Genomic DNA, 27,829 nt, shown 5'->3' on the forward strand with positions numbered 1-27,829 from the left:
AACACAGACATGTCAAGTTTTAGTATTGTGACTGTTCTAGGCAGTCACTCCTGACTAATGCCATCAACGTTTGCCACAAGCCCACGCATTTGTCCCCAAGCTGAAAACAAAGGCAGTTTTTTTGCCACCAGATCTCTCTAACTTCACCTTCATTCCTTATATTTCCTTCTCTGTCTCACTCTGCCCTCAATACCTTCCCAAGATCAGCCTGGGCAATTGCTATTGTGTGGCTGACAGAATAATTCCTATCCCCTTCATTCAGCCCTTCTCTCCGCTGACCACTTCATTCTCTGTGGTTCCAGGCTCTGTCAGCACTTTCTTTGTTTCAACTGCTGCTCTGCTTCATCAACTAACACAGTAACAGTGGGAAATGCAATTTCACTTCTGGTCCCTATTCTGTGTATTCAGATAATAGTAAAATTGTAACTTGCTCAATTTCTGTCTCCTATTACACTTCATAAGGCTCACAGTGTTACAGAATAAAACACGTAATATCTCTTACCAAGGCCACTTTTTGTTATTTTTCTTTTCTCAATAGGAATGCAGAAAGATGCCCTTAAAATACTGAACTAAAATGCTATTTTTGGATGACTCAGAAGATACGTTCTTGAGGGTGCCCAGAGACAGGGTGAAAAAAGAGGTTAAATTAAAGAAACAAGCAATCTAGACTGACAAAGAATAGATCTTGTTGGAAAATCCCGTTCTTTTTTCAACAGAATAACGAAGATAATGGATGAAGAGAATAAAGGACACTGTATCTGGGTTTATATAAAGCACTTGAAACAACTTTTCATGAAATTTTAGAATAAAGAATCACTCAATTTGACCTTAAATGGGATCTGGAGTGAAAACCAACTGCAGTACTCTAAACAGAGAGAAGCAGTAAACAGTGCATCAGGAGAAGACAACCTATTGAGAGAGAGAGGCTGTCTTAGGAGCCATTATGTACAGTGATCTGTAAGATAAAAGAAATCAACATTTCTGTGCATACTGTGTCAGCAGCTCTAAAGATTATAAAGCCAAAAAGGAGGAGGGAAATTCAGGTTTAAAAAAGAAAAAGGCAACTGGAAAAAATAGCTAAGAAACATGGAAATGTAGGCAGTAGTTCTGGGACAACTGTGGGATGGAGAAAAAAAAAAATGAAGGGACAGCAGAAAGGAGGTCTGGGGCTTCCTGTTCAGAAATATCCTATTGCAGAGAATAGATGTGCTCAACAGAGAAAGAAGGAAACAGCGCCCAAATAATTCAGTGAAGCTCTGGTACCTAGATACCAGGAATGATACAAGAAACAAAGGCAACAAAAATAATTGCTCAGCTGCTTGGACTGAAAATGGTGTATTTTAAATGTAGATGTTGGGAAAGGACAAACCCATTGACAGCTGACAGTCCTCGATAGGTGTAAACACCAAAAATAGAGACGAGTAATTTAGTTACAGTATGTAGCAACACAACCATTTAGAGGAAATGGAGGGGTATCTTCACTGAGAAATGGCATAATTTCAGCCTACGGCTGTGAGCAGTTGGCCTGCTGGAATTGGTGCTGACTGGCTTAGCATGGGAGCAGACCAGCCAGCCTGAAGGCTGAAAGAAAGAAAAAAAAAAGACTGTCTATAAAAAAAGATGGAAACTTTTCTTGAGATTTGGAAGACTTCTGGGCAGTTAAACTTGCAGGCCTCTGGAATACTTCCTAAGAGGAAATGATGGAAGCCAAACTCTTTGGGAAAGTTAAATAAACCCAAATGAAAAAGTACCAGCGAACCTAAATATACAAGACAATTTTGTGCTGATTCCAGGGGAAGATGTACAACCTTACGTTAGAGCTGGTAGGGAACGTTCACAAGTCTCCATTTCACTAGTTGTTTTCATAAAATGCTTGTAAATATTTGCGTAGAAATTTAATCCTGGACTCGGATAAAGGAAAACACATTCTGACAGAGTGAGGGACAGATTTCTTGAGTGTTACTGAGTAAGGAAAGAGGGTTGAAAAAAGCCTCCAAACCTCTTTCTGTCAGCTCAACATGTCTTCCCCATCTCTAAACTCTTGAAGGTCTCTGATTCATTTCACAGCCCTCTAAATAATGAACAGCATGCTTTTTGGCTTTGCCTGGATGAAGCAGGGAGCCGTGAGGCATTTCCAGTGCCTTTGCTCATGCAGAATGCTGGTAGGTATAAAGAGCACTTCTAATGATGTTCTACTTTATGTCTTTAGCACGTGTAATGTATGTGGTGAAACAATAAAATCCTCACACTCAGAAATGCTGAGCGTTAAAACCACATCCTTCATGGTTCTTCAGCATCCATTTCCCCTCCCTCTGTGGGACCTGAGCAGGATCATTCTTACCCCTTTATCCACGGGGACCTTCACATCCATGGAGAGGTAGCCCGTTTCCCCATTGATCATGGCAGTTCTCAGCTGCGAAGGTGAACAAGATCAGCATTAGCATCTCTGGGTGGAGCAGGATGGGAATTAATAGAGCTGCTCATTGTTAACATACAGAGCCTGACAGGAAAGAGTGGGTGTCATTTTTTTCCCCCCACGGCTTGTTTTTCTTTACTTCTTTTAAACCGAAAACCTGTTCTTGGTGGTCAGGATCCTTGTCCAATCAGTGACACAGAATAAAAACGGCTTATGCTGAAAGCTTGTTGATATGTCTTTTGAGCTAAAGGAAAGGATCTGGAAGCTATGAAACTGTCAGTCCACGTTTCAGCCTTCATCGTTTGGCAGCCAGAATGTCATTAGCGCCATGCTCTGAGAGCCTGAAAGAGGAGACACCTGAGAATCCCACCGGCTCCCTCAGGCTGACTACAAAGCTCTTTGGCATTTCTTTAAACTGATTTATAAATTATAGACTGTATAGAGTACCACTTCTGAGAGCAACAAAGCAGCTGTTTAACACAGCAAAGCAAGGCTGTGTGATAGCTGGGGAGGCAGCGCGAAGCCCACTTCATTCGATCCAGGTTCCAAAGACATAATATAATTTTCACAGTGACTCCCAGCCTCTTGCGAGAAAGAGCCAGGAAATTTTTCCACAAGTGCAGAGGATTTGACATTAGGTTCAGCCTGCCAGAGCATATCAGCCTGTTGCTTCAGCCTGGGTAGAAAAAAAAAGGTGGGAAGTAGCTTATTCATTCACACAAATTGCTTCCGTACTTCCAGAGACAGGCTTCCATTCAGGTGCTGGCCAGACTCGACTGCATTTGCTTTACAAGACCACAGCTCTATTTATTATGGCTGTTTGATGTGGGTTATTTACAGGCTTAGAATATAAAGCTTGCGTTTTCCAAAGTCCGTGTCTTGGAAATCCAAACATTGACTGGTACCGTAACTCCTTGCTAGCTAAGAGAGCTTGACCTCCTGCCAGAGCCACAGCATACTCTGTTCTGGTCTGACAGCCTGAAGCAATTTCTCTGGGTCCTGGGTTCAGTTCGGTTGTTGTTGTTTCATCCATGTCTTCTTGAATGTCAGCCATCCCTCGCTGCACCGTGGGGCAGTGGAGAAGTAAATCAGTGGGAATGAGACCTCAGATCTCCTCAGCCCCAGCCTGTCCATAGGCAGGCTACCTGCTGTGCCCCACCTGGGGTGGCAGTGGCTGTAGGTTGGTGCCACAGTCCAATCTTGCTGCTTCTTCCCCATTGCTTCTCCTGCTCTGAATATTCAAAAGCAGCCACAGTCCTGGTGTGTGAGATCTCAGGAGCAATGGATCCGTGCTGTCACCGTCACAGGCAGTGAGTGCTGCTGATTCCTTTTCCCCATCCACTCACGTAGTTTCAAACCAATAGACATACAGTTTTCCTGAGGGCTCTCATAACATCTAGATGTTTTGCCACTCAGCCACAACATCCTTGCACGCTAATTTCCTCTTCAAAAGTTCCATCAAGGCTGAAGAAACTGTGTTTGGGTGGCAGTTCCTGATGCTGGGCATGATCCCACAACCCTTCCCCATTCCCCTCACACTGAGAATAGCCCAGAATTTCTTTACAAGCAAACCCAAACTTGTAGCTGCAAGTCGCACCATTCTACATCAATTTGTCTTTTCCAGACAGCGCTATGTTCCCTCTCTTTTTCTCTTTAGCAGCTGGCTGTATTACACATCATTAGCACTTAGGCATATTTTTCCAGTCTGATTTTGCTGCTTATCAGTGTTGCTGAGATAACACTGCAGCTGATGTTGAGTCTGTCATTGATCTAATACCATAGCTGTGAATCTGAGTGTTGAAACGTTGGCAGCTTTCTGCTGCAGTGGGTGTATCTTGAGAGACTCTCGACTTGCTGAAGTCACACTGCAGATATTGCTCACGTCACTGAATGTCTCTGTACTCTCAGTGGCTGCAACCTTTCTTTCTTCTGGAGGATGCAGCAGAAGAACACAAAGTGGCTTTGTTTTGCATGCCTCTTTTGACATTTTAGTATGATTACATAAAGACTGAAACCTTACACTGTGCATATTAGCATTCAGGTATCAGTGTTATTCGGCCAGACAGTAACCTGGTAGCCAAATAAATATGGCAGCTAAGTTTTAATTTCCTGGAAATTCATATGTATATATATTTATATATAAAAATAAATATTTACATATACGTATGTATTTGTGAAACAGCATACTGGGTAGAGAGAAGTAGCTCCCGTAGTGGCTCCAGCAAGAGGGAAAACTACCATGGGAGCAGAACTGCTAGAAGACATCAGCAAACCCACACAAAGCCATAGATAACCTGTATCTAGGCAAGTCCACTGCATAGAAAGCTGCTTATTTTTACCTTACTGTCTGTGTTAAACATGTAGATGTGGTACTTAAGGATATGGTTTAGTGGGCAATATTGGTGGTGGATTGTTGAACTAGATGATCTTAACTGTCTTTTCCAACCTTGATTCTATGATTTTGATTCTATACTTCAGTCTCATTTCCTTTCTCAGCCTGCCACACTCTTCCACTTTCCGTGTTCCCCCAGCACAGCCCTGAGTGCTCGCCCTGCACTGGCCACAATAGCTGCTGTGATCCCCTTGCTGGGCTCTTTGTCCCACCTGTCTAAGTGGGTATCTATAGCACCAGATCTGCTTATCTCAGTAGTCTCCCCTGTAGTCCAGAAGCATGTGTCCTACAGCTAATTCTATCCTACTCCCAATTCAGTTCTTATCTTAGTAACTTAAGTAGCTATTCTCTCTTAATTCCTTTGAGTGAAAGAAAACCAGCTACGGAGGAGCCTTTCTGCATTCGTGCCGTATCCGGATTCCAAGTTCTGATACACTGCAACAGGCAGCTGTTGAGATGCATACTGTTTCTTGTTTACCACATTTTATTAGTTTTGCTTGCGAGAGAGTAGAAGAGGCATTTTCAAGTCATTTCTCTCTAGCCAGCTATTGTTTTCAGTGGTTACACGCATGCAATAAGGTGTTTTCTGGAAAACCATTTTCTTAAGTGATACATCCCTTATGTCCTTTGTCTATCACTAGAAGTGACTGCAAGCTTTAGTCTCTTTTCGAATTGCACCTTCTTCCTTGCTGTGAATCCCGTTAGTTGAGTGGGCTCTGCTATATCTCACATACTGCACATACGAGTAACCTCATGGGACACCTCCATACTCCCAAGCTTTTCTGGCTTTGTATTAAGCTGAATCCAGAGGTGCAGCAGCTACCACCAGCACATGGGCCACGTACACACAGGCTGATTCCCCAAAGCATTCCCCAACTTCTTCCTTCCTCCTGCAAGTACTTTCCCCTCTCTGTTCCATGGGGACAAAAGCTCATACAGAGAAGGAAGGCAAGCACTCTGTAGGGAGCGCTGACCTTGTTCTCTTCCCACCAGCTTCTCATAGGGCCAGTCACACAGAGTAAAAACAGGAGTGCCTCTTCCTTCCTCCTCATTCTGTACAGGTATGCTAAGTTATGTAAGAGGGAGCTACAAAAAGCTTGAATTCATTTTCCGATACTCACTATTTCATCCTGGTCTTCCCATTCCACTTCTGAGAGATCCACACTGTTGTAGTTTGGCTTAGGCTTCAGTTTCTTTCCTTCTTTATACTGGTATTTATTAAAAGAAAGAAAGAAAGAAAAAAAAAACATTCAAGTAAGTGTCTAGATAAACTAACCCTTTCTGAACTAACCTGTGAAGAATTAAATTGAATAAGAAGAATAATACTGTCTCATTCTCTGATTGGGAAGGCAGCATTGGAGCGCAGGTGCCTTCTAGGTCCCATGCTGTGTATTTCTTCATGTGGCAACGTTGAGATATTTCAGGTGGGAAAGGCTTTTTCGGGAGAAAGGGACAAGCAGGAACATAGGTGAACTTGCAGAGAAAGGGTACAGCCTGGTTTGTGAGAATACTCAGCTAAATAGGTCAGTAGGATACACTTCAATACACTCACCTCTTTTTTTTTTCCCCCCCCCACAGCTAAGAGCGTAATCCCATTAACGCTATTATACCAACAGGAGATCTTTTCTGATGGGTATTAGGCTTTGGCTTCACTGACAAAAAAGGAGGCTTTTCACCTCAGGGTTAACTGATGAAACTATTTCCCTGTAGTCTTCCTGAGGAAGAAAAAGGCGTGAAGTTGACTAACAGAGATCAGTTTCAGGTGGAGGATAAGGCAACAACCTTACCTGGCTTTGCCTTGCCCCTCTGGAAACTTGATATATTCCTCCTCCTGACTTAATGAAGTAACTCCCCATATCTGTGGTCTGCCTTTATGAAGATGGCTACTGGGAAGTCCTGTGGTGGCACTTTCTTTCAACAGAAGCCATACTAACTACTACTGTTGTGCACGTGGAGATTTGTGTTGACAGGAACATGTGTGAAGTATCATATGCATAGCATCCCTGGGTAATGAAATCTGCTGGGTGTTTGCAGAGATGTGTGGTCTGGAGTTTCAGGTGGCACCACAAGTGAGAAGTATCCTTGTGTCCACCCTCATCCTCAAGTCCCAGCTGGTCTGCTGGTCCCTAAATTGTCTCTGACCTACGCGTTACTAGGATTTGTGGTGCTGGATCCTGCTAGACTCAGGTTCTCCACACGTCCAACACTACAGCTGTGTGACAGCTATTACTGGGGTGCTGAATCTTCCTGAAGGAGGTGTGCCTGGGTGAGGGGTCCTTCAGCCCAGCAGTGAAATGCAATGCTGCATGCATGCAAATACACGTGTACCCACAACACAGCAATGCACAAATACATCACCCACATGCATTCTTACAGAGGGGAAAGGCAGGGTACCTCCCACTTCATACGCATGCATGCGTATATACATCTACGGGTGTGGCACTGATTTCTCTGTTCCTCAGGTTCCTGAGGCTGGTATATCAATAAAACATGAGAAGTCAGGAGCATGCCTGAAAGCCAGTCCTTCCACACTAGCAAATGTTCTTAAATTCCCGGTTCTACGTACCAAAGGACGGAGGTCTGGGTGTGAGAGGATGTAGCCATTGTTGGTGTTCAGAAAGGCATATCCATGGACACCCAGCTGGAGAAAGAGGCATGAGAATAATTAGCTCTGCTTTAGCTAGAAAAACTGCTGCATAAGGATTGCCACTAGTACCCTGGCCAACTCAGAATATTCAGAAATATTTTCTTATTAAAGGCATTCACTGGCAGAAAACAGGCTTAATTCCAAAGCATTTATCTCTGCCCCTTTGGCTGCTCTGAGAGGACCAACCATGCTGGACTGGGGAGTCCCAGATGCCTCCCTTAGAAGCCAGGTCTGCAGAGGAGCACTGTGTTATGTTTTGGTGTTGGCAAGACCATACTGAGCCTCGGCCAGTTGTATAGGCCTCCCGTTTTAAAATGCTTTTTAAGGAGCAGCATAATCAAGCCAGAGCAGGCACCGTTTGACCTGACCTGCAAGAGATTTCCGAGAGAGCAATTACTCAGATCAAGCCCATACATAATACAAATTCCAGCTTAACTCTGAGTTGCTGAAAACCCATGGGTAGCCTGTGCTGGCCAAAATAAGAGGTGTCTGAGGGAAAACAAGAGTGGCTAAGGTTTCTGTCTTCAAAAATAAATGTAGCAACTTTATGCTCCTATAGGGACAATCCTGGAGGGCTAACAGTAGGAAAGCAGGGGGGTAAGTCATTCACTGCACTTTTTTGAAGGAAATGGATTACGTATTGCACACATCTCAGATCAAAACTTGGACTCTGTGTGAAAGATTTTTTTTTTTTTTCCAAGTTGCATAGGGCTCAGTATGGCAGATGAATCCAAGGCACTGGATCGGTACTACATCAAATTTACTTGCTGGGCTATTAAAGATGAAAAGCGTGGACTCAAGTGAGCTCTCAGGGTAGCTCTGGAACAGGTCCTTTGTAGCCAGTATGCCAGGGGAGTCAAGGTGAAGAAATGAGGTTTCCAAAGTGGTCTGAAATTGAAATAGCTTCTGGGAAGTCATGTCCTGCCTCTGATGTAAAGAAACCCTTCAAATATTTTCCTTCCTTCCATGGCATTGCTTGGAGTAAAGGACTGTTCCCTTTCTAGGTCTAGAAGAAAGATTATTGTGACACATGACTTTTGAGTGACGGGGAGAAGGAAAATGAAGAGGTATAAGTATTCTTATATAAGTATTTCTTATATAGAAAATGAATGTGTATAAAAATTGAAGCTCCTGGACAAGCCTCTCCCAGGCCCAAACCAGCTGGCTTTGGTCTGTTGAGCACAGACACCCCAATACTCTCAGTTCCTGGGTTGCCTGAAGGGCAGTTTGCTGTAGCTACAAGAAAATGGTCAGCAAACCCTGCATCTAGGTCTGAAGTGCCACACAGATGCATTGCTTCTGACAGCACTTCCACTCCTGTGAGTCTCTAGCAATCGGATTTTGGACAGCTGCCGAACTGGTAGTTGATGTCTAATAGTTCTTTAGGAGAAAATGGAAATTGGAAATGATGGCTCAAACTACTCGATTTCTGTGGTGATTCTAGGATGAGTTTACCATCTCCTGGTATGCAGACAGGTTTAACAAAACGTCACTGCACAGAACTTACAGCAGAAACCAAACTAAACAGCGCATCTCTGGAGTATTTGCCTGTTGGGGAATGCTCTTTTTTTTTTTAAGATATATCGAGCACAGAAATAGTGGAAACTCTTGGACTAATTCTGGAGAGCAAATATCTGTCTAGGTATAGCATCAGCGAGTGAGAGCCAACTTCCTGTTCACTGCTCTGCCAAGAAGTCTTCATGCTGAGCTGGAAAAAAAAAGACCACTACGCATAACAAAACCATTTGGTTTCCAAAGTCCATTCAGTTATTACATTTTCTGCCAAGAATATGTTGACAGGGAAACTAGTTTATTTTTTGGCAACTGATATTCAGCTTATCCACTGGGAACTGGATATAAAGCATCAATTTTTATGAGATGGACTATCTGATCTGTACCATCTTTGAGGGATCTAAGCTGCTGACCACAAAGGTGCAAAGACTCTGTGACCAGTTGTGAATCCACTGGATCATCCAGTCCCTGTGTTTCTGAGGCACCCTAAGGGGTGAATGATTTCCTGTGTTCCTATGATGTATCACCACAATCAGCTGCTCTTGCTCTATGCTCATTCTTCTTCCTACCGGCAGAAGAATGACTTTTCAGAGACATGCCCATGGAAGAATGACTAATGACTTTGCTCTAATAAAATAGCAAGTTTTATCTCAATCTTACCTTATAACGTGGAGCAAGTTTTAACAACTCTCTCAGTGGCACATCAGAGCCCACCACACCCAGGAGAATGCCGTGAGACCGCTTGAAAACAAGAATTCATTTTCAGAAGTAAAAATTGGGTAGTATTCTGCCTGAACAGACATTGCTGCCTTCCTACTGACCTCTCACGTGTTCTCTCCGAACTTGTGTATGTTCATTTAAAACCAGCTAGCATCAGAAAATCTCAAGGGTTGCTCCAGTGTTTATGGATACGAGCATTTCTACCCAACACTAGTCCACATTTTTGACTATGATTCAGAAGTAATATAAAATGACTGAACACAAGATTTGAGGGCAAAAGTATTCATTCAGTATGTGTGAATAACAATAAGGACAAGGCAACCATGCGAAGCAATACATATTCGTTTGTCACTGGGCAAAGTGAGCCGAATGCCAAATTCAAAATTATCAATCTAGGACAAACGAATGCATGAAATCCCCACAAAATGGGGAACTGTTTATTTATAAGTGCCTGAGGAAAAAAATGGCTCAGAAGCTCCCACTGCAGTGCTGTGTTAATAGAGGCTAGGTCTTGCCTAAGGCAGAGAAGACAGTTGTTCACAGAACCTGGGCAGAGAGTTCATGCCTTGTATAGCAATGGTGAGGAACCAGATGCTGAGATGAGGCTGAGAAGCTAGAAATGGTACAGAAAAGTGCGTAAAATGTTTCAAAATCCAGAGGAAATGCCTTCATCAAAGACACCTAAATTGTCCAACCTTTTTAACTTATCAAAATAAAGACAGGTTTGACTTTAGTGAAGTGTAGAAGATAATTCCCAGGAGAAAATGCCAAGGGCTATGTGCTTTTTAATTCAGCAGAGAAAGCCGTCATGATGGGAGAGTGAAGCCCAAAGTGGAATTTATACACCAGTTTTAACAGAGTGAGAAACCGCAATGGAGAGGTCACGACTGGATGCCTTTCTTCAAGGACACTTTGACCAAACACAGGTTATTGAACTCACGAAGAACTGTCTATGTGAAATGTAGAGGTCTGCAATGAAATGTACAGATGAGACAAAGTAATGATTACTTTCAGTCTCAAATCTTATGGGGCTGTGGATTAGGCTGGCTTTGAAAATGGAGGGATAAAATGGGGAGGAGTGTCATGTTCAAGAGGTATTTGGAATAAATAGCATTCAGAGGAAATGACAGACTATCATTTTGACAGACAAATTATCATCTGCACATCCTGCCTGAAGTCTAACTGCAGTTCCTAATGACCAGGCAGTCTTTCAGAGAAGTGCTGGCTCTAAAACCCCACAAAGGTCTGCTGCAGTCTTACACCTCTGCTGGTGGAAAGGAGGGTGAAGGCCATGTTGCACTCACCGTCTCATTCTTCTTGCTGAAGACTGGCATAGCCACTGTTGTCATGAGCAACAGACTTTGAGCCTGAGATGCAAAGAGCTGCCAGAGAACAACAAGCCATGTGTTAGCAGACGCAGTACTGCAGATAACCCAAGCAAAAGGCACTGGAAATCCCAGGGAGCCCAGATGTTGGGTACAATCAGACACCTCCTTGCCTCCCACACCCCTCTGAAAACAGATGGCAGCATTTTTCAATGCTTTGTATCCAAGAGGATCGTAGGATGGATGCTTGCTCATGTGGGGTGATGAGAATGGGCTGGAAGCCAGTGAAATGTGTTGAAGCAGGAGAAGGAAGAAACCTGTAGAAATGGTGACACAACTTAAAACTGCCACATAATGGATGTATAGACATAGGTACTTATGCAACAAGTGTAAAAACCACCAACACATGGAGCACAGAATGTAGAAAAACAACACAAATATGAGCAAAACACAAATATCATCTACACTGCAAACACATGAATAGCATGAATGAGAAACAGCACAGGCAAATGTTTAAAAGGCACAAATACACACACAGCTTGCTTATATAAACTTGCCACTCAGGCATCTACGCATAGGAAAGAGAGAGGACAACATAGTGAGCTGTCTGCACAGTTGATGTGCACATGTAATGGGGAAGCAGAGGGCCACATTACTGCAGAAGACAGATGCTCTAAAAACATACAAGAAAGGAGGTAAAACAGGCAAGATACATGCACAAGAGTCTCCCAAACATGCCTACCAGTGAAAAGGACCTATTCTCTTGAGGCCAGCAGCACCTCCTTTCCATTTCTGCTTTGGTCAAGTTAGTAGCAAGGCAACAACTGACCTCCTGTCTCCATTAGCGTACATGCTAGGAGCCATACAGCAGCCAGCCAATAATCTATGCAGTTGCTTGATGGAGATTTGAGCCTAGTGCCTTGAGTTATTCGTCTGGATGCTTCTTCGTAGAGAATTCCCCTCCACAGTAACACTTGTGCTAATACACAACAAACTACTGTCTCCAGCACTTACTTATCAAACACGTGGAAGAGATCCAGTGAACTAAGCTATCTCACGACACAGACACCTTTATCTACTCTGGACCCACAGCACAGCTCTCCAGTACATCCAGCATTGCCTCCCCTCTTGTTTGTGTCAGAGGGCTCTTCAGAGCTGCAGACCCCCACCCCCAGATGTAGAGGCCAGCTGTGGCTGTGAGTGCTCACACTGACACACCAATCAGCACAGGGCAACGGCACGGCATGCTCACAAAACACAGGGCAGCAGTTACCTCCTCGGACTGTGGCAGCTAGTGGGAGACATGGATGAACAGGTGAATGAATACACAAATGGAGGAATGAGTGAAAGATGGGAGAGTTTGGAGCAGAGGAAAAGAACTGCAAGCCAAGGCGAGAGGCGAGGAAAGAGATGCAGCAACAAAAGTGCAACAAACATATCCCAGAAACTGTGGGTTCTCCCCAGTTCCTTCCAGGGCTGTGGCAGACATCCTAAAGATGCTGCTGATCACGCTTGGGCTAGTAAGTGCAGTTCCACGGTGGAATGCAGTCCAGGAAATAGTATATGGGAACATTCTCACTGTTTCTAGAGAATTTTCCCTCTGGTCAGCTCTAGTTGTCACAATTATGCAGAAATCTCTCTTTGGTGAAGATGCCAGTGTATGAAAAAAACCCACATCTCTCTAGAAGCATGAAAAGCACAAAAAGAAGTGCAACTTTCCCTTTCTGCAATGCAAATAGAAGTGGAGATGAAGACTGAGGAACATCTTCTATTTGAGGTAGTGCAGGGGAAAATACCTTCAGTGATAATCAACTTTGTTTTTCCCTTCTCTCCTTTGGATTTCAAAGGTGCATGGGCAACATAACATCGTAATGGCACCTGCCTGTGGCCCCAGTTTCTGAAGTCTTCCTCTGAGGCAAGGAAGGGGTGTTGGAAGCCCCAACTTCCAGGTCCTTAGTTGCCCTCCCAGGAAGTGAGATGTGCCCATTACCCACAGGCTGAGCACAGGGCCAGTACAGTGGGTGACCTTACATCTTACTAACCCAAAGAATGAGAGAGTGAGCCTGCCTCCCAAACTGAGATCTGTATCTTTGTGTGACTAACAGTAGTATGTGCTTAGGTACTGGGCTAGAGGAAGTAAATCTCTGTGACCCATATCTTGAGCTGTAAATAGTCTTTCCTGTGAATAATCCTTTAGAAGGTAGCCTTCTTTCACAGGAACACTTCTTAAGTCGTGCTGTGTCTGTGTGATTAGTCCTGGGCTCCTGGGTCACTGCAGATACAGACCTGAGTCTATATATACATCTCAGCTCCAGGAGCAAGCAGAAGAGAAATATTGCCTACCTCAGCACAGCCAGACACCTGTAACTTCTGTCTGCCAACCAGCTGCTGGTTTTACATAAATTTCAGGACTTCACTTAGGCTCTGGTACTTGTAAGATATTTAGATGGGAAAGGGGACGAATTATATGCCTAGTATACTAGCTGAAGGTTTAACACCTTTGCCAGATTGGCTCATAGGCCCTACTGTTTGCTGACTAAAGACTTGAGGTGTCATTCCTTACCGCACTGTCCATGTAGGCTTCAGTCCATATAATGTCGTGGTCATGGTTGATGACCATAGGACGGCTGAGAACATGCAGGTACTCCATCACGTTCTCCTGGACGTCCGCCAGTGTGGAGATCTGGGTATAGTAGCCTTCATGGAGAAACAGAGGCATGAGTCACTCTTCTGACACATCCCTCACATTTACAAATGAGTGTTCATGTGAAGTCAGTAAACAGTATGTAAAAACTGCATCTACCCAGACAGTTTTATCCGCTCTTTACAAAAAGCGCCTTGACGTGCCTTGCAGCCATGCTTTGCTATGTAAACAAGTTTCCATGGAAATCTAGAGTTTCAAAGCACTCGCTCTGTTCTTCTCAAACCACTGGACCAGTACTCAAGACCAGAGTCTTGATATAACAGCAGTCACAACAAGCAGATGTAAAAGGCTATTTTAGGTCTTAGGCAAAAACATTCACAAATCAGGCTGCCTGTGGTCCTGAATGCCAAACATACAAAAGAAGGTATTCCACCAAGCTACTCACTTTCCCTGTCCCATTTTATGTGAAACCCAAACTCTCAGCTTCTCTTCCACAGTGCTCTACTCTTTGCTTTGCCTCGCTTTGCATCCAAGGATGGGGACTATGTCTATCCACCCATTGGAAGCAGAACCAAAAAGTGTAAGTTACCTATTTCCAGAGCTTTCTCTCCACAGATGGACCCATAGCAGTCTAATATACAGCAAAGAGTACAAGGAAAGAATGTCTTCCAGTTATCAAAAGATTGTCAAATGCTAGCTGCTTAGCTGGTTAGAAATGCTAAACATGGATCTCACTGCTTACACTTGGTGTAGCACAGAGTATGTCAAGTATATGGAAAATTGTTATCACTAGGAAATCAATGCCATGTGAAGTGGCTCATGAGTTGATAAGCTTTGTGATGTGGAAACATTTTGTGTGCTTGAAAATGAGGATTAAAGAGCTGTATAATATGTTGAAATGGAAGAGCCAAGATCAGTGAGCCTTCCTTGGAGATCGAGTTTGCTAAGTGAGAATTGAAGTGTGAAGAGTATATATTTGTTCTCAAGGATAATCCATTCTCACATTTTATAGTGAACCAACAGTACTGTGAATTTCTTGTCACTAATCTTACAGTTGAATCTGCAATCTGAAATCCTTTTTTTTTTTTTCATCTAGTAAAAAGTAAAAAATGTTAATTGTGTTTCATAGTGCTAACAGGTAAACATTTGAACCTTGGACATCCTCAGCATGTGTACACTCCACAGATCAGCAACTCTTGTATGTCAATTATTTTCAATAGCAAATATACCGCTATCTTTCACACAGTCTGTTGAGGACACTGTTCAGACAGAAAGAGATCCAATAACCCCAAGTGGACAGGGCCCAACCTCAGTCTCTTTTTCCTTTCTCTGTTGAAAAAGTGTACAGACATAGCAAGCACTGCAGGTTGCTGGCCATCTCCAGATGTACTAGGGCCAAGTCAAGCCCAAACAGACAAGACCTTTTTTCCCTTTCTTTTCTCATGTCTGATTGGTCTAACTGGACTTCTAAACTGGCCTCAAATGGGTAGGGATGACTTATCTACTCTGAATGAGCTTTCCCATTCATGCCATTTCGTGCTGGCTACAGAGAACATTGGTTTTGAGGCAGAATTAGCAAGCTGTCCTGGTACCTCAGTGAAATCACTGGCACACAAAGAATTTGGCTGGCATATAGGGGTTAACCTGCAGGCATTGCATAAAATGCAGTAAAATCCTTAAAAAATATGCTTGTTTTACATCTGAGTCAAAAGATGTCAGGCTTACTGACAGAGGTTTAGACAGCTTGTCAAAAGCCAGCAGCTGGAACACAATAAGCAGAGGGACTTAGGTGGACTACAGCTGGCATGAATCTCGGTCACAGTGTCCCTTGGCACCAAGACAGGAAAACATGGTGGCTCAGCACTGAGGACTTGCATTAGCTGGACATGGGCATACTCCATGCAGACTAGCAGGGCCTGCTCTTTCCTTAGGTCATCTTCCAACCAATGGTTCCTGGGCCCCAGCTGTAGTGGGGAACTAATAGGGGAGTCCATGGACCCGCAGTCACGGTCCACATGTAAGGTGTCTGGTTGGAGTTGGGTAGCCATTACAATACAGTACCTTTGTTGTTGCAAGCGATCCATTTCACGTTGGGGGCAAAAGTGACCTCCCGTCCAATGAGGTAAGTGAAAACCCGGACCTGGGAACAAGAAAGAAAAGGTAGCCTAAAAGAAGCTGTCACACACTACCAAAGGCAAACGGTCAAGGTTTGACACCCTGCCATGCAGCAGTGAGTGCCTGCTTGTGCTTCAGGACAGGAGCTCTGCCTTCATGCAGAAACAGGAGCCTCTCGCTCCATTTGTTTCGCGTTTTCTGGGCTAGAACTTCATTTCCAATTACAATAAGCTCAGAAAGCCAAGTATCACCCAGGATCATCTGCATAACAAGGCAGAACTGCAAATTCTGTTTGATTTTAAGATAGCAGCTCTGCTAGGCACTCAGCAACCACATGCAGAGAGGTTTATAGCTCACAGGAACCCTTTACCCAGGGGAACAGCCGGTCATGTGAGGGTTTAAAGAAAGCTTCACCATTTCTCGTGTTTGACTAACAACAAAGGAGCGAATCCTGAAATAAACAGCTTTAACAGCCCTGTGCTCTGGTAGCTGCCTCTCTCCCTTTGTGCATTGCTGTTAGCTGGGATGAGGTAAACAAATAAATCTGGAGGGTTTAGGATGAGCTTGGTCTGTTTCACTTTCAAAGCAAGCAGGGCTAGGAGGTACTGAGAGAGGTCGTCTGGGCCATTCCACTGCCCACCATATGGACTGGTAACAGACAAAGCTTTCCGAGGCAGGGCCAATTATAAACAGTCCTGCCTGGCTGCTTGGTGTTAGCAGCAGGATGCACGCAGGTGTTTGGATGCTCAGCTCTGCCCAGCACCTTGGATCATCTTCTTCCCACCATGGCTGGACAGACAGGGCACCTTTCTTTGCCCTATCTGTCACTTCCCAGACAAACCTTCCGATCTGGCCAGTTGTACTTTTCAAACACAGCTTCATAATCCTCCACTGCTCCGTCTGTGATCAGCATGATGGCTTGGTTACACAAGCCCCCTTGGCCAGCGTCTCTGAACTGCAAGCAGAGTGAAGAGCATTAGCTACTGCAGCACTTACCCTTTCCATGTTGCTGCAGTGCCTTTATTCACCAAGGGCCAGATCCTGTCTTCCTCTTGCAAATCTCACCCTGTGCTCAGAAAGCTCTCCTTGCAAAAGGATGTTGTTGTGATGTTGCATATATACATATATATATATGTATATTTCTACAGCACTTACTAGCTAATGTGGTTGCTGGAAGCTTTACAGAAGTAAAACAAGAAGAAAAGCACTGTAGAGGAAGGGTGCAATTCACTGCTGCTTTACAGCTTGTGCAGTCACGTTCATTTACGCTAAATGGCTATAGACTGACCATAAACACTGCCATTCTGATTTGACAGCAATAACTGTCACTTTTTATGGCAGAAAATGTGAGAGGAAGGGGAAATCTGACTCATTATTTCAGGGCAAATCCATCAATCTACCGAGAAGAGCAATGAGAAACAGGAACACATGAAAAAACAAGGCTACTGCCATCAGCACTGAAGTAGAGCACAAATGCATCAGATAGTGAGACCACGTGCTGTAATGAGAGGGCCAGTATCTGTGCTTAGGTGGTATTTAAGGCATATAGAGGTAGCTAGGATTCTGGTACAAATGTCGGTGCTCTGTTTCTGTGCTTTGACCAAGGAAAGGTCGAATCAGCATGGAAAGCTGCAGAAGCTGGTATGCAGAGCCAAAAGTATGGAAAGAGGAAGATATGACAGCTCTGCACAGAAAATTAATGAGGCAGTGGCACGAGATGGAGAGAGTATGGGAGGCTAATTGAAGGGTGGCTGAGGTTATATCGAACAGCAGCAATTTTAAGCTGGAGAGAATAGACATATATTATAAATTAGGAATAAAGGCTTAAAGTACCAAGACTAATTGCATAAGATAAAAGCAAACACTGGACAGAAAGGAGTGCAGGGTGTGAAGTGGGACTCGTGGGGTGTTTCAGGTTTCAATTCATGAGTCTCTTCTAGCTTGGCAAGGCTGTTAGGACAAAAGGCAAGCACCCTTACCAGTATGAATGGAACTGTGCTACTACTGCAGATTGGCATCATGACCATCAATACCCAGAAACCTAGTCAAAGTCAAGATTTCCCCAGTCATTTCACCACTCCTACCATTATCTCTATGATTATTCATCTATATAGAATACCAGAGTTGGTGTTAATATCACAATAATGTCTCCTTACATTTATGTTAGTGGTCCTGTCTTCTACAACACCACCGTTAATATCACTGAAATAAATGTTACTGTACTTCAGCGACCATGAATTCAACAGATTCTGAGTGACCACTATTAGAACCACATGTATGATCCCATCCCTCTCTGTTGCTTAATAATCATGTTGTATCACTGACCAGAATCTGGACAGATGATTACAAAAGAGGACCACAGAATCCTTAGGGTCGGAAAAGACCTCTAAGATCATCCAGTCCAACCATCAGCTCACCCCCACGATGCCCATTCACCACTTCCCTCAGTGCCACATCCACACGGTTCTGGACCACCTACAGGGATGGTGACACCACAACCTACCTGGGCAGCCTGTGCCAGGGCAGCACCACTCCTGAGAAGAAATGTTTCCTAACATCCAACTTGAATTTCCCCTGGTGCAAATTGAGACCATTCCCTCTCATAGAATCATAGAATCACTCAGGTTGGAAAAGACCTTAAAGACCATCGAGTCCAACCACGACCTAACCATACTATTCTAACAACCCTCTGCTAAATCATGTCCCTGAGCACCACATCCAAATGGCTCTTAAACACAGCCAGGGACGGTGACTCAACCACCTCCCTGGGGAGCCTATTCCAGTACTTAACCACCCTTTCTGTAAAGAAGTGTTTACTGATATCCAACCTAAACTTACCCTGGCACAACTTGAGGCCATTTCCCCTCATCCTGTCACCTGTCACCAGTGAGAACAGACCAACCCCGCTCTCACTGTAAGCATCTTTCAGATATGGGAAGAGAGCAATAAGGTCTCCCCTCAGCCTCCTTCTCCTCAGACTAAACAGCCTCAGTTCCTTCAGTCACTCCTTGTAGGGCATATTCTCCAAGGCCTTCACAAGCCTTGTTGCCCTTCTTTGGACCTGCTCCAGCACCTCAGTGTCCCTTCTGTACTGAGGTGCCCAAAACTGAACACAGTACTCGAGGTGAGGCCTCACCAGTGCTGAGTACAGGGGCAGGATGACTTCCCTAGTGCTGCTCACCACACTATTTCTGATACAAGCCAGGATGCATTGGCCTTCTTGGCCACCTGGGCACACTGCTGGCTCATATTCAGCCGACTGTCCATCAGTACACCAAGGTCCCTTTCCATCAGGCAGCTTTCCAGCCTCATCCTAAGCAGTGAGGTAATGTGGTCATATGCATATCTTTCTCTGTGGAGTCCCCAAGCTTTGATGTTTCCAATGGTCCAGAAAGTTTCTATACCTTGTACCATGGAAAAGCCCTGAGTGCCAGCTGGAGGATAGCTGGAGCTCCAGGAGTGTCACAGCAGGAGAGTCTCCTCCTTGGCAAGGGGTCCCAAGGCAGGGCCTGGGAGTGCTGAACAGCAGCAAGAATAGGATGCCCTTAGGTACAAAGGAGGAAAAGGGAAAACTACTTCAGACTTCTCTGTAGCTTACTTTAGACTTCATAATACTGAGATACTAAGAAATCAGATGCTGTATCAGAACCAGCAATCTCCTAATTACTGGAGTAGATGATATTTTCAACAGGGAAAATGAGATCATCACTGTCACAGAAATAGAGATTAAAAAGACAGATTTAGAAAACAAATGGACAAGAGGTAATCCCTGATGTTCGGATCCTTTTGTGGCTGGCTGCAGCGGTAGCAAATGATCTGGAAACACTCACACAAAGTTCTGAGCATAATTCCCTGCTCTGACTGAAGACTTAAGAGTGTGAAATAAGGTGAGATGGGGAGCAAGATGCCCAGAGATCAGATGCCTGAAGGGGTGTGGGCTAGAGATGCGGTCTGTGAACGAGGGTTGGAGCCATGTGTTCTCCTGTATAAGTTTGGTCACGTTGCCAGGAGTAACAGGCATGATCTAATTCATTCAGGGTCGTGGTGTTTTATGCTCACTTATTTGTTCCTTGCTATTTACTTTACAGTGTCAGCCTGATCAAAACAATGGTGAAGCAATGGGAACATCAGCAAAGCTCAGTGGCATACGCATCCCCCAAACAGTGGCACACCCATCTGGCCAGATGGCTGAGTGGTCCCCCTCCACCTCTGCCCGCTCCATTCACACAGACATGCCTACAGAATTATGAGGCATTCAAACGTATTGACAAGTCCCCCCTAGGCAGAAAGTTAGCACTAGGGAAGGAAAAAGTCATTGAAGGAGAAACAAGAGATGGCTTTAAGCAGAATGGCAGAGGCTGGCAAGCAGGAAATTCTGAGCTATGCACATCCTGGAAAATATACTGCAGAATCCAAGTCCAGAAAGATGTGAGTGGAATCGAGAAAAGATTTATAAACCTTCTGGTGAGAAGAAAGGGAATACAAAGAGTACATTGGCAGATGGTAAAACAAAACAAAACAAAGACGACACAACAAAAACAACAGAGAGAGAATCAGGCAGAGATGCTTTATAGCCTCCCATGCTTTATCATCACAAGAACAGTGTTGTAGTGGCTGGGTACAGTCTGAAGTGGTAAGAAAGAAAAGAAAGGATCACAGAAAGGGTCACAAATATTTCATCAAAGGCCAATTTGGTACCAGTTTCATCTTTTTCTTTTAATTTTTTTCATTTATTATTATTATTATTATTTATTGCCTATATCCATTTGGGAGTGAGCTGTCATAATTAATCTCATGATTTCTGCCACTTCTGAGTGCAGCAGTGAGTCAGAGTGCCATTCAAACAGCCTGGTGTTTGTTCCGTGGTGGCCTCAGAGAGCAGAACCCAGGGTTTCTTTTCCTCCCTGGGATCAGCTTTCAAAATGCCTACTTACTTCAAGGGCCCTGAGAAAGGAGGGCTCAAAAGAGCCCCAGTTTTTGCACTGCCTTCTCCTAAGAGGTTGACCTATAATGAATATATGAACATATATACGATGCCCATAGGATTTGGGGTACATACATATATATGGCATGACTATACACATATAAAAATATATTTACAATTCGTTTACAGTGGGAAGAATAACAGGAGGCTCCAGTGCAGAAAAGGAGGCTGAACATCGGCCGGCGAGGACTACTGCAGAGGCAGCTCAGCTGCCTATGAATTAACAATGTGACAGCGTCTGAAGAAAGGTAACCGCTGTCTTCCTTTGCGTTAAGAGGGCTGTGGAGTGTAAGACAAGGAAAGCAATTATTGCGCTCGGCTTAGTGCTCCATAGCTCTCGGCTGCGGCACTCGGCGCTGCTGGGAGCGCTCAGCAGCCAAACTGAGAGATGCGCACCCGATGGGAACGAGCGAGGAGACGGGGTGTGCCCGGCGTGCGGGAAAGGAGAAGGCAGCGGTCAGCAGTGAGATAGACTCGAAGTCGGTAAACCAGAAACGAGCTCAGAAGACCGCGCTTGACACTCGAGAACGTGAAAGCGCTTTCTGAACGCGTGCTTAGCGCCACCGTCCCCGTGCGATGCATATTTCAGTGAAACTACGTGGCGTGTGGCTAAATTGAAAGAGGAGAGTGTCAGCGGCTCACGGAGCGCGGCACAGGCAGGGGAAGCTCCGGCTAACTGTGCTCCCGGCGCTGCCGTGCGGATGGCGTTTGAGATTCCAATGCGCCCCGCTTCGCCCAGGGCATCGCGGAGGGAAATGAGGGCGGTGAGAGACTGTGCTCTCCTTCACCCCCACCCCTCTGCCACTCGTAGCTCACCGAATACGCCTCTGCCGGGCTATTAATTCTAAGAGCAATTGGACTGAGGAAAATTACCAGGGAAATTTGGCAGTCACTTTCATTATAGATATTATTACTGGTTGTCTGTTGTAATCAGCAAAGCCCGTCTCAGCAGCGTGAGGTAGCATCTTTCATTCTCTTGCGTATGCTCCTGCGAGCAATAACAGGACAGACGATCTGCGAGGAGCAGTTATGATTACAGGCCGAGAATGTGAATGCTGTCTGACGGACGGGGGTGGCTGCTTCCACCCAGGCTGCACTCCAGCCCTGCCATTGCGTGCCTTATCTGCATGAGTACGGCAGCAGGAACACGGGTTTGATGCAGGACACGGTGATGCACACCCTTTTCTGCCCCTATGACTGTTCTGGGTCTTTTGTTATGAAGATAAAATCTATTTTGCCATAAAATGCGAGGATACATTTAGATGAATCTAGCAGACATCCAGTATATGTAATTGTTCTAGGTTTGTATCATTACTGTTCCCATGGTCATCTAAGCAATTATCTTCCCCAAAAAGATGTCAAACTACATCAGTGATGATGCTAAACTACTCTTCTCAGGTTGCCATTAAGTTCATCACGCTTTAGATACCACTGCCAAGTCAGTTCAGCCACCACCACTGGTGGATTCAGCTCTGATTGTACTTGCACCAGTATAAATTAGGAACACGGTCACTGTATAGTCAATGAGCTTAAACTTAGAGTCTGCAAAATGAGTAAGAGGAGAGAATCTTTCCCAGGATGCCAAGATCTCTGTTACAGCCTTTAACATCAGCACCCTTATTTAGGCCACTGGCATCATATTGCTATGTGTATTTTGCTAGCACCAAGGGCATGGACATCTTCCCACCTAACTCACTACAGACAGAGTAGTGAGGAGGTGGAAGTATCCAGCAGCTCTTGGGCCTTTTTTTTGTTAATATTTCTTAAGGAATGGAATTCAGTCACACATTTACCTCCAAGCAGAAATCGCAAGTGTTCACATAAGGCAATGAATTATTTATGAGTCTTACCACAGCCAAAACCTTCCTGGCCTGTGATGAGCCAGTGCAATACAGCAATAAGGAGGAGAGGCTGATTCAGTGGGGCCAAGTGAGGAGATGTCCCCCCCATCTGTGGAGTCCCCATGCCCACGAGCACTGCTCCCCTGGGCGCTCAACTGCCATCCTGGGCACGTTCAGTAGCATCACACACAAACCTACACTTGGTCACTCTTGTCACAGATTTGAGACCCGCGAGAGTAGTTTGCACCACCCATATCAACTCCTCCCACAGCATCATGATGACTGTGCAACAGCAGATACAAAGGGGAGAGCAGGCATACATATGCCCTGTGTGAGCATCAGCAGAGAGCCTCTCACCTCCCTCAGGATTTTGAAGGACTCCGTCAAGGCCTTGTTCACCGTTCCCACTCCTTTTGCCTGTAGTTCGTCCACCAGCTGCTTGAAATGCTGTCAAGAACCCAGAAAAGCAGTGGTGAGCTGCAGGCAGGCTCGTCCTTGGAGGAGTGAAGAAAGGGAGACCTGGAGAGCCCATCCTGGTGGGCTCCCACCCTTTTTTCCCCCCATCGCTGGCAGGGCAGTGTCACACCGCCATGGATGGAGGTGGGGAAGTGGCTGTGCTATTAGCAGTGCCATTGCATCACAGAGCACAGCCCATGGACTGTGAATTCCCAGTGGACCGTGAAACATCACACAAGGAAAAAAAAACAGAGCAATTAGAAATTAGACTTTCCTCTCTCCACTCCTTCAAGAAAAACAATGACAACAACAACAAAAAACATTTCTGTGCATAAGAGAGCAACAGAATAAGGGAAGAAGAAAACAAGTGTTCAAACTGGCTTTGATCTGGTTGAGACAAAACACTCAGAGAGTGCTCTCCACAAAACGGAGAAGGTCCAAAAGACATGAGGGTTCACTGGGAAACACTCCAGATGTCGCCCTCTAGGGGAATACTCTGCAACCCAGAGCTCAGCTGGGAAAGAAATTTGGAGAGAAAATTGATGAAGATGTGAAGGGATGCGCTACCTGGTTGCTGCTGTTTAGCAACAAATTAACCCAATGTCATGGTGCCTTTATGCAAAGATGAACCAGAGCCAACACACACAGCCGAGTTGGTGCTTGCTTCTGAAATGCAGACCTACATGCTTCTAGGAGATAACTGTTTCCTGTCCCTAGAGTTTTGTGTTGCAGCATCATAACCCCATGCGTACATTAAGCGATATGCCTTGCCTGGATAGCATTAGTGGAAGCCTGGTACTCACCTCTCTGTTGTCTCTGTCTGCTTGGACCAGGATACCCTTAAAACAGGGTTCAATAAAATGAACATAATCATTGTACTGCAAAGACAAAATGAGAAGAAAGTTGGTGCAATGTCCTGCGTAAAAGCTGAAAATCATTATTAATTGTTAACACATGTAATAAATATTTCCCTTTAGAATTGTTTGTAGTGATCAAGGAAAAATATAATTTTGATAAAACCCATGTATGTTTAAATAATTTGTTAATTATAGGGTTTGCTGTATTACATTTGGGCATATCCACACATATAATAATTTTTCCCCCACTCAGACACTCTAGAGATCTCCATGCTCTACAAGCTCATGCCCCTTCTTACATTTGATTATTATATTTGCACATATTTTTTTGACTTCTGTAGACTTTGAGCCCCAGTCATCAGATGAACCTTGTCAATGGATTTATAGCCCAACAGTCGATGTCTCTGGCACACAGCTAAATAATAAGATAAGAACAATTAAGTTACCCACATCCACTGAATCACAAATACTAGTGCAGTGTCTGCTTCCAGCCTGATATGTATGTGAGGAAGGAGATGCCATTATAAACCTTTTCATCTAAGGTTCAGATGAGCATATTTGTCATAGGCTAAGGTGGTACTTAGTGATGGTTACCAGTGCTCAGCTTATCAATAGAACCTTAGGTCAGGCTGTAATATATCTGAGCCAGAAGGCTCTTAGAGTAGGTATAACATCACCTGACCTTTCTGTGATTATTATTTTTTTTTTTAAGAATACAATTTCCTTCCTTTTGTCTGCCAACACCATTCATCCCTCCATCCATTCATCAATATAAAGACAGAGCTGTTGCCACTGGAGTTTCTAACCATATTGGACAATGGGAAAGCTGCCAAGAAAAGGTAGATTTCGTATGTTGGCGATTGTGCCTCGGCAAACTTATATGGAAAGCCTGGTGAAAGAGGAAGTGCTTGAATTAGCTTTGAGAATTAGGAGGTGAGCAGCCATTTGCCTTTAGCCTGGCTCAGAATCCCCCAGTCTTGCTGTGAATCATGGAAAAATTCTCCTCGTGTTTATTGGTGCTGGTTCTCTCTGGATAATCAGGCCATTCTCATCATGGCCAGGGCCTTGAAAAGGGAGAGAGTAGCACCAGTGCATCTTGACCAAAGACATACTTACTGCAATGATATTGACAAAGTCATTTTCCCCAAGAGTATCTAGAATGGTGACAATGGTGTGTTTGGCAATGGTCATCCGCAGGCCCTTCATGCTTCCACTGACATCCACAATGATGACGATGTCCTTGGGAGATGTGGCTGCTTGGATGTACCTCAATAAAAAAAAGAATACAAGAAACCATGGTGAGAGTGTGGAGTGGAAGATTTCTGGGCATACGCATCTGGGTGATGTGAGCCACAGCATAACATGCACTTGTGAGTATGGCTATCCCACAGGGTCCAACTCTTCACCAGCAGGGCTCTTGCTACCCGCCTGCCCCTCCCACTGACTCCAGCCTCTTCACACAGGGACAAGAGCTGGGACAGCTGCAGACATATGCCCAGGTTTCAGCCAAGAGTGACAACTGCTACTATACCATTCAGCTGTGCTGGACAAACTGAGCCAATGCCTGCCTTTCTGTGTAAACAGCCCCATTCCTCTAGCTGCACGATTAAGAAGGATGGGACAGAGGAAGGATGCACATGCAGTACTTTCCATGTGGCACGTGTCAGATTCCCTGTGGAAAGCTGGCACTGTCTGGTGTCAGGCCTCTATTTATGTACCCTTCTCCGGCACAAACAGCATGGCATAGTGACTGCTGGTCAGCAGCTCCCCAGGTGTCACCTTGAAAAGAGGGAGAGGGGAGAACCAACTTTCTCCACAATGCTTACCAGCCACGGTTCCTGCAGTCGAAGGAGATGACCCCATTCTCATCTGGTAGCCACTTTATTCCTGAGGGGAGCAGCAAAGGGAGCAATCAGCATGAACGCAAACAGGCATGGACTCACTGCCAATGCATCTGAAGCATAAGCAGAGCTGTGTGGTCTTCAGCAGTTCCCAGAAAACTAATAATGTTTTATTAATGAATATTGTTAGGTGTTGGCTGGTGTCTCTATATAGTCTGGTACAATTTGAGGAGCAGTTGCACTTACTTTAAACGTTCTGATGTAGTTCTCCACATCTTTTTCTCTTCAAGAGCATAAGGCAGCAGCTGCAGAGAGAGCGATGTGTCCTACGTTCCCTGCCAGAGGCTCTGCTCAGCCATCCCTCTGTTCCCTTCCATAGCACTTGGCAGGCAGGTCATAGAGCAAGGGCACACAGCCATCTGACAGAGAGGCCACCAGGCCACGTTGCAGCTGCGGAGGGTCTCCCAGCCTCCTCTGGGTGTGTGTGGGCCCTCCCTCTAGTGCTGTGACCTTACACAGTGCTCACAACCGGTAAGCAGGTAAGTCAGGCTGAGCAGCTGTTTTGGGCACGTATGGCCGTGGGGATGGAAAGGGGCTGCGGCATTGTGACTGCAACTAAATGCAGCAGGGCAGCCTGTCCAAGGCACAGTCCTACAAACAGGCTTCTTCGGGGCTTCAAGTGCAGCATACCTGGGGGCCAATCCAGGGAAGAAAAAAGGCTTTATGCCCACTATGGATGCTATTCCTTCAGCCTAAGGTGGCAGTAAGACCTTTAGTTCACCACACCTTGTCCTTCATGAGGACATGCTACCCCCACCCTGGGCTCTCACACAGCTCCATTCCATCCTGCTCCATGCTGAAAGACTTGGGCTGATGGCTGCGCTCTTACCTGGATAGAGCCTGAAGAACCCTGTGGAGCTACCAAAGTACTGCCAGGTCAGTGTAGGATCCCTTTCAAAGTTATCCACAAAGACAGGGTTCAAGGCTTCTGACATGTAAACACCATTCAGGATGTCAGGATCTGCAGAGAAAAAGAATAGAAAATGAGCAAAAAAGGATGTATATGAGGGGAGACTGTCCTGCATCACCTTCCTTCAGGATGCAGATTGGGATGGGAATGAAGATGATCCTGGAGAAGTGCAGCCTTCTCCAAAGGTGTTTCTTCCTGATCTGCCCAAAGGCATGTCCCTTCATCACAGTGCATCACAAGGATACCTGTCCCCTCATCAGCAGCTCTTCAGTAGAGGGAGCAGAATGCATGGTTTAAGCCAACTATGGAGGGCAGGTCATCCCTGGTGGCTGGAGGTGGTCCCAGCTGGGCCGTATGCCATTATCCCCATTTCTCTTACACCCAGTTGGAAGAAGGCTCTGAGAGACTAGATATAAGCAAGTGAGCACAGACAGGTCTGAGCTGTTGTAAGCAATTGCCGGATGCACCACTAAGTGCAGTAGCCTTTCTGCAGTGTTTAAATTTATGCTAGTCCCCATGATGCAATTACCCATGACAGAAGAGCCCTAGGTTTTACATGCTGTTTCTGTCTCTTCACTTTTTCCTCACATTTTTCTTCCTCACTTTCCCTCTCCTTCAGAAAGCTTGAGCTGTCCTCCCTTGCCCTCGATCTCATCAGAACCAATATAAAGTTGCAGATTTGTGTGAAGTCGTAGGAAGCAGTGTACATGCAGTGTCTGTGTTGAGTCATTGCCTCAGGGGACCAAACAGAGCAGTAGCAATAGAAGAAGGGAATTGTAGGAAAGCGGTCACAACAGGATTAGCAGTATTAATGTCAAACAGGACAGGAATTTGACCTACCACTTCCTGTTTAGTCATTTCAGTTTTGATCAAAGTAAAAGCAAAATTTAACAGTGGCTCCCCAGTGATGGGATCGAAGTAGCTCATGCAGGAAAGGAGCCAGAAGAGCTGTGGAGAGCAAAAGCTTGCTGAGCCCACTGCCATACACGAGAGAGGGAGCAAGCACTGCCAGGCCTGCTCCCGAGAGGAGCCCCGGGTGCGGAAATGGCCTCCGCCACCTCCTCCTCCATATCCTGTTTGTTCTCCAGTTGCAGCAAGAGCAGCTGGAT

General features: G+C 45.1%; 1 protein-coding gene across 1 annotated transcript in view; it reads right to left on the minus strand.

Annotated features, from left to right (window-relative positions):
- The window catches only part of CACNA2D4 (calcium voltage-gated channel auxiliary subunit alpha2delta 4), a 99,574-nt gene extending 72,209 nt beyond the window's left edge, over positions 1 to 27,365 (minus strand). Inside the window, exons 1-14 of the mRNA XM_046900727.1 lie at positions 27,250 to 27,365; positions 26,640 to 26,771; positions 25,736 to 25,796; positions 25,026 to 25,176; positions 23,856 to 23,930; positions 22,954 to 23,043; positions 16,613 to 16,726; positions 15,718 to 15,796; positions 13,576 to 13,709; positions 10,992 to 11,069; positions 9,628 to 9,708; positions 7,375 to 7,449; positions 5,930 to 6,016; positions 2,342 to 2,413 (exon numbers count right to left, since the gene is read on the minus strand). Coding sequence (XP_046756683.1) covers positions 2,342 to 2,413; positions 5,930 to 6,016; positions 7,375 to 7,449; positions 9,628 to 9,708; positions 10,992 to 11,069; positions 13,576 to 13,709; positions 15,718 to 15,796; positions 16,613 to 16,726; positions 22,954 to 23,043; positions 23,856 to 23,930; positions 25,026 to 25,176; positions 25,736 to 25,796; positions 26,640 to 26,771; positions 27,250 to 27,253 — 1,233 coding nt within the window. The 5' untranslated portion in view covers positions 27,254 to 27,365. The remainder of the gene's footprint in view (positions 1 to 2,341; positions 2,414 to 5,929; positions 6,017 to 7,374; positions 7,450 to 9,627; positions 9,709 to 10,991; positions 11,070 to 13,575; positions 13,710 to 15,717; positions 15,797 to 16,612; positions 16,727 to 22,953; positions 23,044 to 23,855; positions 23,931 to 25,025; positions 25,177 to 25,735; positions 25,797 to 26,639; positions 26,772 to 27,249) is intronic.
- Between the last annotated feature and the right edge of the window lie 464 nt (positions 27,366 to 27,829).

Source organism: Gallus gallus, chromosome 1 (genome assembly GCF_016699485.2).
Source record: "Gallus gallus isolate bGalGal1 chromosome 1, bGalGal1.mat.broiler.GRCg7b, whole genome shotgun sequence".
In the NCBI taxonomy this organism is placed as follows: Eukaryota; Metazoa; Chordata; class Aves; order Galliformes; family Phasianidae; genus Gallus; species Gallus gallus.